The sequence below is a fragment of the Dermochelys coriacea genome, chromosome 19 (assembly GCF_009764565.3).
Source record: "Dermochelys coriacea isolate rDerCor1 chromosome 19, rDerCor1.pri.v4, whole genome shotgun sequence".
NCBI lineage: Eukaryota > Metazoa > Chordata > Testudines > Dermochelyidae > Dermochelys > Dermochelys coriacea.
The window spans coordinates 3,290,456-3,298,822 of record NC_050086.2 but is presented as its reverse complement, the minus strand read 5'-3'; the positions used below and the strand labels follow the sequence as shown (position 1 = coordinate 3,298,822).

The window sequence follows — 8,367 nt, the reverse complement described above, 5'->3', positions numbered from 1 at the left end:
TCAGCTATAAACTAATGTAATGTTTCGGAGTGGTAGCCGTGTTAGTCTGTATCAGCAAAAATAACTAGGAGTCCTTGTTGTGCCTTAGGGACTAACACATTTATTTGGGCATAAGCTTTCAGAGGTTAGAACCCACTTAGTCAGATGCATGGAATGAAAATACAAGAGCAGGTATAAATATGTGAAAGGATGGGGGTCAAGTGGAAATGGAGAAAGTGAGGTCAGTCTAACAAGATAAATCAATTAACAGCAGGATACCAAGGGAGGAAAAATAACTTTTGAAGTAACAGTAGGGAAAAATTAGTTTTGGGGAACTTAGGTTTTGTAATAACTTTTGAAGTGGTTGGGTCATTACAAAACCTAAACTTAACTTCCCCAAAACTAATTTTTCCCTATTGTTACTTCAAAAGTTATTTTTCCTCCCTTGGTATCCTGCTGTTAATTGATTTATCTCAGTAGACTGATCTCACACTTGGTAAAGAAACCCCCATTCTTTTGTGTATTTATACCTGCTCCTGTATTTTCACTCCATGTATCTCATGAAGTGGGTTCTACCCTATGAAAGTTTATGCCTAAATAAATTTGTTAGGCTCTAAGGTGAGAGAAAGATTCCTCATTTTTAATGTAAAGTTGGTGGTGGTAGGCTGTAGCCAGCCTGAAACAACTGCTCTGAGGGGTATGAACTGCTCCAGTTGGCAGCGGGTGTTACCTCAAGCCTAATGAGATTAGGGGGACCAGCTGTCCTGATTTTATAGGGACAGTCCCCATATTTGCAGCTTTTTCTTAGATGGGTGCCTATTACCCTCTAATCCCTGTCCTGATTTATCACACTTGGTGTCTGGTCACCCTAAATGAGATTTAAATATCACTAGTGCTAACTCCTGCACTGGGGATCCAAGTATGGAGGAAAAAGGAAGGGCAGTAATTTAGGAGCAATCCGGGATCAGTGCTGCTTGGCCACCTCCTCTCCCCCCAGCCCCCTGCACATGGCACAGACCCCAACCTCCCTTGGGGGCCAGCCTGAGGTTCCTCTACTCCCGCCCTGCCCTGGCCTCCACCTTCAGGCTGCCCTTGGGGCCCAGCCCCCCAGATCCTAGCCCCACCTGACCCCAAGGTGCCACGCCCAGCCCCTGCTCTAGCCCCGCCTTCCCGTGGGGCTCCGCCCCCTTCCTCCCAGATCACCACCCCCGGGTCTTGGCCCCGCCCCCTGCTCTAGCCCCGCCCACCCCGGTTCCTCCCGGGTCGTCGCTCCATGCCTGAGCCCCGCCCCCTCCCCTAGTTCCGCCCTCCCCTGGGACCACGCCCCCTTCCTCCCAGATCACTGCCCCTTGCTCTAGCCCCGCCCTCCCCTGGGGCTCCGCCCCCTTCCTTCCAGTTCACCACTCCTGGGCCTTAGCCCCGCCCCCTCGTCCCCGCCCCCTACTCTAGCCCCGCCCACCCCGGTTCCTCCCAGGTCGTCGCTCCACTCCTGAGCCCCTCCCCCGGCCCTAGTCCCGCCCTCCCCTGGGGTTCCGCCCCCTTCCTCCCAGATCGCCACTCCCGGGCCTTGGCCCCGCCCCCTGCTCTAGCCCCGCCCACCCCGGTTCCTCCCGGGTCGTCGCTCCACGCCTGAGCCCCGCCCCCGCCCCTAGTCCCGCCCTCCCCTGGGACCACGCCCCCTTCCTCTCAGGTTGCCGCTCCCGGGCCCTAGCCCCGCCCCCGGCGCTCGGCCGGAGGAAGATGGCGGCGGCGGCGGCGGCGCTGGCGGGCGGGTCGCCGGCCCGGGGCCGGTTCCGGGGCTGCCTGGCCGGGGCGCTGCTCGGGGACTGCCTGGGCGCCGCCTTCGAGGGCAGGGACGTGGTGGTGCTGCCCGAGCTGCTGCGCTACCTCCGCGGCCTGGAGCCGCCGGGCCGGGCCGGGGGCGGCGCCCAGGAGGCGGAGAGCAGAGGTGGGGGCCGGGCCGGGGTGGGGCTCAGGCCGCCGGGGCCCCGCAATCTCCGTCCCGTTCCCCCCCCCGGGGCCTGAATTCCCCCTGTCCCCCATGTGTCCGCCCCCCTCCCCCGCGGGGCCTGAATCCCCCCTCCCCCCCGTGTGTCCCTCCCGTGTCCCCCCCCCGCGTGTCCGTTCCCCCTCCCCCGCGTGTCCGTCCCGTCCCCTCCCCCGTGGGGCCTGAATCCCCCCTCCCCCCCTGTGTCCGTCCCGTGTCCCCCCCGCGCATGTCTGTCTCTCCCCCCCCCGCGGGGCCTGAATCCCCCCGGCCCCCCTGTGTGTCCGTCCTCCCCCCGCGGGGCCTGAATCTGTCCGTCCCCCTGCAGGGCCCAAATCCCCCCGCACACTCTGTGCCCCCCCCGCACACCCTGTGGTCCCCCCCCGCACATCCTTCTCTCTCCCTTCCCCCCCGGCACACTCTGTGCCCCCTCCGCACACCCTGTGGTCCCCCCCCCCGCACATCCTTCTCTCTCCCTTCCCCCCCGGCACACTCTGTGCCCCCCCCGCACACCCTGTGGTCCCCCCCCGCACATCCTTCTCTCTCCCTTCCCCCCCGGCACACTCTGTGCCCCCCCCGCACACCCTGTGGTCCCCCCCCCGCACATCCTTCTCTCTCCCTTCCCCCCCGGCACACTCTGTGCCCCCTCCGCACACCCTGTGGTCCCCCCCCCGCACATCCTTCTCTCTCCCTTCCCCCCCGGCACACTCTGTGCCCCCTCCGCACACCCTGTGGTCCCCCCCCCCGCACATCCTTCTCTCTCCCTTCCCCCCCGGCACACTCTGTTCTACACCGGGGGTGTGACTCACCCAGCCCAAACTGCCTAAGGCTAGTGGCTTTCATGCAGGAGTAGTGGGGGGACGGGGACCTTTTTTTAGAAAAAGAATCTGGCTTGAAAACTGCCCCCCAGTTGGTGCTGGCAGGGAGGGGGGCCTCAGGTGCAGGGGTGGTACCTGGAGCCACTTTGAATTCATTCTTTTGAAATAATTAGATTCCACATTGACTCTGTTTCTTTCATATTAATCCCAGATCACGGGTGGTGTTGCTCTTACTAACAACACCACCTAAGGCAGGGGTGGGCAAATGTTTTGGCCCGAAGGCCACATCGGGGTTTCCAAACTGTATGGAGGGCTGGGTAGGGAAGGCTGTGACCCCCCCAACAGCCTGACCCCCGTCCCCTATCCGCCTCCTCCCACTTCTCTCAGAACCCCCGACCCATCCAACCCCCATTCTCCTTGTCCCCTAACCGCCCCCTGGGACCCCAGCCCCATCCAACCCCCTGTCTCCTGACTGCCCCGAACCTCCACCCCATCCAACCCCCCTGCTCCCCGCCCCCTTACCATGCTGCTCTGAGCAGCAGGAGCTCGCAGCCCCACCGCTTGCCTGGAGCCAGCTGCGCCGCTCGACAGGAGCAGCAGGCCAGAGCGTTGGCAGTGCAGCGCGCTGAGACTGTGGAGGAGGGGGCACAGCGGGGGAGGGGCCGGGGGCTGGCTGGCCTCCGTAGCCGGGAGCTCAGGGGCTGGGCAGGATGGTTCCAGAGGCCGGATGTGGCCTGCAGGCCGTAGTTTGCCCACCTCTGACCTAATGTATTACTGCTGAAAGCGTGTTTCTCCACTGCTGTAGTTCATGAAGTTGCTCCTCTGCAGTCAGTGATGACTTTTAACCCCCCACAAGGCCTGTTAAGAGATCTGAGTGTCTGGAAATATAGCCAAGTCTTTTACACTCCAGATTCAGAGAGAATTCCCCTGGCAGTGGAGAAATGGGATTGGGATTCTAGAGGGGCAATGGGACCTCTTGGTGTTTGGATGATCTGGTATTTTTGCCTTCTTTTTCAGAAACGCTCTGCTACACGGATGACACAGCCATGGCCAGGTGTGTGGTGCGGTCTCTGTTAGCCAAGGGAGAGTTTGATGAAGTTGATATGGCCAGGAGGTAAGGAGCTGCAGTCAGCACAACAGGGAGATCTGTGTTGCTTTTGCAAGTGATAGAGAGTGAAAGCTAAGCAGCCACTTTGAGCTGTTCCCATTCAGTCCAGGAAAGTGCAGAGGAATTCAGTCTGAAGTGGCCGCCTAGTTGTGTGGGGAGACTAATGCCCCAATGCTGCAATTTGGCTTGTGCCTGCTGGGTTTGTACCATCCTAGATTCTCATTGACTTCAGTGTCATTAAAATGGCATCTCATATTTGATGTTGAAACTAAACAGGGTGGAAACTGTCAACGTAACACTTGTTTGTAAGCAAACAAGTTTGTATACTTTTGTTATTAAAAGCAGTTCAGTTTTTCAAAATTATTTCCTTTCTAGTGTACTTATTGGTTTGTATACTGTTTCCTTTTTGCACTTCCCTGAGCTTTGAAGTCAATGAAAATCCATGAAGTCAGTTTGTTTTATAGTCTGTTTCCCTTTCAGATATTTGGTGCTGAAGTGTTTGGGTTTCAAATGCTGAAAGTCAAAGGTTTAATTGTTTAAAAACTGTCTCCCTTTGACGTGAACAAACAATATTTCTGCCTACATGTGACTAGTAAAAATGTTTCCAATTATTTTTAAAGTATATCTTAAAACAATCAAAAAGTCAAGAGCTGAAACCAGTGATTTCCACAAATAGATGTAGTTAGTACAACCACAGGGTCCAACCTCTGTTGTTCTCATCCACCCAGGTCTTTGGGGCAGGGATTTTTCTTTCTACAGTACATATTTGTGCAGCACCTAGTCAGTGGGGCCATGATACTTGCTGAGATCTCTGGATGTTACTCTGATGCAAATAATATAAAAGCTTCTTTCAAAAAAAGATTTTAGTAGCAGACCAAATGTAAGTTGACACTGTCCTTTTCCAGTGTGGTTTTTCTAATTCCTATGTAATTGCTGCTGTTTTACTTTTGGCAGATTTGCTGAGGAGCATAAGAAGGAGCCGGATCGGGGCTATGGAATGGCAGTCGTCAAAGTGTTCAAGAAACTTCTGAGCCCCAAGTGCAGTGATGTGTTTGAACCAGCCCGAGTGCAGTTTAATGGGAAAGGCTCCTACGGGAACGGTGGTGCTATGAGGGTAGCAGGCATTTCGCTGATTTACCCTGATGTTCAGGATGTGAAGAAGGTGCATTGCAGGGGGTTGTTCAGGCACTGGGGCTCCCGGATCTCTGCTGATGGGATGGGGTTTGGTGATTATCTTTCACTCTGGTTTCCTAATGATTTTTTTTAATCCACAGTTTGCGAAGCTCAGTGCTGAGTTGACCCATGCCAACTCACTTGGCTATAATGGAGCCATCCTGCAGGCTCTGGCAGTGCACTTGGCCTTGCAGGGAGAGCTCAGTTGGGAGAGCTTCCTGGAGCAGCTGATCGGTCACATGGAGGATGTGGAGGCAGATGATAAATCTTTGGCTGATGCGCGAGCGTAAGTAGGGCTGAGTAAGCCCCTCTACTAGTTGCAATTTGTCCCCCATATGGAATTTGATCTAGTTCACAGCAGTGTCTTTCTCTTGACTCTGTACAGATATCTACGTAATGCCTCATAGATTGCATTCTGTCCTGTCTCGATGATATTCTGTGTATGGGAAGTGAGATTTTCCTTCATATCATTAGGCTGTGTTTTGATTTTAGCTGCATGGCTTTTCCTGTGAAACTCATACGTTTGAAAAATACAGACTCATTGCCTCTCTCTAGAAGCAGCTTGCAGAGCCTTTCTTGCCACACACTCAGCTGCCATGAGCACATCTCCCAGTCTGTCCCAGTGAGAATGTCCTTGGAGGGAGGAATGAGAAATTCCTCCAGGTTCCATTTCCCTCTGCCTCTCCCACTCAGTCCAAACCAGTCCCTTTATGGAGTGGAAGAGTGTGGCTGTGATTCATAAAAGCCATCCAGTCAGCTGGGCTATTGCTCTGATGGCTGCATGCTGCTAGGTCTAGCTTCTCCTCCCTGTTCCGTAAGCAATTTGTGAGACTTCAGTTCGTCCTCTTCCCATATCTGGCCTTTCCAAGAGAGTTGACTTGCTGCAGATTGGTAAGATGGGTCCTTTTTCTCTCCTCCTCTGAAGCCCTCATTCATTCGTTTCAGTTTGACATGCTCTCAGAACAGCTTTGCTTTGAGGTTCTTGCTCGTTCTCCGCATTTGTACAAGAGGTCTCAATAGACAAGGCCATGGTTCAAACACCTGGAAATGAGGGAAGATTCACTCTTACAGCCACATATATATAGCCGCTAACATTTCTTTTTCTGGAAAGTCTGCCTCCTGGGAGCCCTCTGGACACCTCTTCACATGCTGGATTGTATTAGATCAAATCATGCAGATTGCTCCCTGGTGGCAGGAAGGGAGAAGTCACTGGAGCAGAGCATTTGTTACATTCCTGTCTCTTGTCTCCAGGATGGGCTTTGGGGAATTACCATTTTCAAGGCGGCTTAAGAAGATCAAGGAATTTTTGGAGCTTAGCACTGTTCCTAAGTCAGATGTATTGCTTGAGTTAGGTAAGCACTTTTCTTCCTACAGGGATTCAGGAAAAGCCATGGGGCAGGGCCAGCTTAGGGAGCCTGTGCTTAGTGTTTTCCTGGATTTCTGCCTCTTGCTCGCCAGACCAGCGGGGGTTGAATGTGTTGCAAAGACTGCTTTCAGAGTAGCAGCCGTGTTAGTCTGTATTCGCAAAAAGAAAAGGAGTACCGGTGGCACCTTAGAGACTAACAAATTTATTAGAGCATAAGCTTTCGTGAGCTACAGCTCACTTCATCGGATAAATCTCTAAGGTGCCACGGGTACTCCTTTTCTTTTTGCGAAAGACTGCTTGTTCATTTCATGTGGAAAGAGTAAGTGTGTGACTCACTCTGCAATGACTCCCTCCCCGAGGGCAGCCTTGGTGGATGAAAGGCTATCTTTCCAAGAGAATAATAATGCCTTATTTTCCAAGATCTCCTCTTAATGACAGTCCATCAGTCAGATCTTTCTTCTGGACACCTGGCAACCCAGGGATGTTACAGGTTAGGGCTGTGCATGGCCTAGTTGGGTGCATGTTCCCTGACTGGAATAGTAGTGGTGTGCTGATCAGGAATGAGACCAGCGGAGAGCATGGGATGGAAAGAAACTTGCATAGCATCTACTCACACTTCAGCTAGCTTGAACCAGTCATATTAAAGTTTGAATTTGGCAATAAGACATGCTCATGAACTAAAGGGAAGGGATTCTGTTGTGGAAGGTTAGAGATGTAACTGTCCTGCTTTGTTGCTGAATGTGGTTGGTTTCATTAACAGGCAATGGCATTGCTGCTCTGGAGTCTGTCCCCACTGCGATTTATTCCTTCTTGCGCTCCATGAAATCCGACCCAGATATTCCTCATCACTACAACAACCTACAGAGGGTCATCATCTACTGTATCTCGCTGGGTGGAGACACAGATACCATAGCTACCATGGCTGGAGCCATTGCAGGAGCTTATTATGGGGAGGAGCAGGTACCCCCGTGCTGGGAGCAGAGCTGCGAAGCTTTTCAAGAGACAGAGATGCTGGCAAATAGCTTGCACAAACTCTACAGCCAACGACTTTGAGCCACAGAAGTGGTGTCCTGTGCCAAGGTTAAAGCAAGTGGCTACCTCTGCCTCACTGATCAGATCCATAGCAAATGGGTCCACCTTGTCTTTAATGATCTGTATCCTGGCAAACTCCAGAATGGCACTTGTTGTCATGTGTCGTATGGTAGAAGTGAGACTTGGACCTTGTTTGTGTTACAAGTGATCTGGAGGGTGCTTGCACAGAGAGCTTTGGACGATGGAATTTATTGTCCCACCAAAGCACAGAGGCAATATCTGGTTTCTGATGAGATTTCTGCTTCTTACTAAGGCCGGCTCTCCTGTCAGTGTCTCATTCTGTTATATGACTTGTCCAAGCTTCAAGTGGGGTCTAAATCCAGGAACCAGCTTCCTGTCATCTGTTTCCAGATTCCACAGACTTCTATTCAGATGTTCACAGTCTAACCTTCAGGAAGCACTTGGGTTGCACTGTACCCATCTTGCAATTCTTTTGTTGTCTTTACTCTCTGCATTACACCTGTGCCTGACTCCCTAAAATTTGGATTGCTTTATGCACCAGATTGCAACCTTCCAGAATGCTCCTCTTGCTCTGCTCTCCTCCCAGTGCCTAATCAGTAGTGTGCTATGCTTGCATCCCATTCTGCACATCTGGTGTCAGTTTCAGTTGAGAATTCACTTCTGTTAAGAAAGGGCTCATGTACTAGGTGACCCTACAAATGGTAGAGGATGTATTAGAAAACAGTGTTCTGCAGCAGGGTGTTTAAAAATGTGCCCAGTCAAGCAGACAGAGAGGAAATAATCTGACTCTGTATACAAGCTGAATTGTGTAAATAATGTGTTTTGAAATGTCTATAGTAATTACAGAAAATAAAGAAATAAAAACCCATCCTGTTTGCAGGCA

The 8,367-nt window shown here is 52.5% G+C and overlaps 1 protein-coding gene across 3 annotated transcripts; it reads left to right on the top strand.

Moving 5' to 3' along the window:
* The first annotated feature begins 1,695 nt into the window (after positions 1-1,695).
* On the top strand, positions 1,696-8,367 carry ADPRS (ADP-ribosylserine hydrolase). 3 transcript variants are annotated; one of them, XM_038377619.2, is made up of 6 exons: positions 1,697-1,927; positions 3,802-3,838; positions 4,847-5,054; positions 5,167-5,351; positions 6,317-6,417; positions 7,192-8,367. In XM_038377619.2, exons 1-6 carry the CDS (start codon positions 1,720-1,722, stop codon positions 7,482-7,484), a joined length of 1,032 nt encoding a protein of 343 aa, XP_038233547.1. In that variant the 5' UTR covers positions 1,697-1,719; the 3' UTR covers positions 7,485-8,367. The 3 variants fall into 3 exon arrangements, with proteins under 3 accessions (XP_038233548.1, XP_038233547.1, XP_038233545.1); XM_038377617.2 differs by having other exon boundaries at positions 1,699-1,927; positions 3,802-3,898; XM_038377620.2 differs by lacking the exon at positions 6,317-6,417 and having other exon boundaries at positions 1,696-1,927; positions 3,802-3,898.

Bases quoted from the DNA above. Each gene is read 5' to 3' on its own strand.
- ADPRS (XM_038377617.2), top strand. From the start codon at position 1,720: ATGGCGGCGGCGGCGGCGGCGCTGGCGGGCGGGTCGCCGGCCCGGGGC. The intron at 1,928-3,801 runs GTGGGGGCCGGG...CTTCTTTTTCAG, and splicing joins CCAGGAGGCGGAGAGCAGAG to AAACGCTCTGCTACACGGAT. The intron at 6,418-7,191 runs GTAAGCACTTTT...TTTCATTAACAG, and splicing joins AGATGTATTGCTTGAGTTAG to GCAATGGCATTGCTGCTCTG.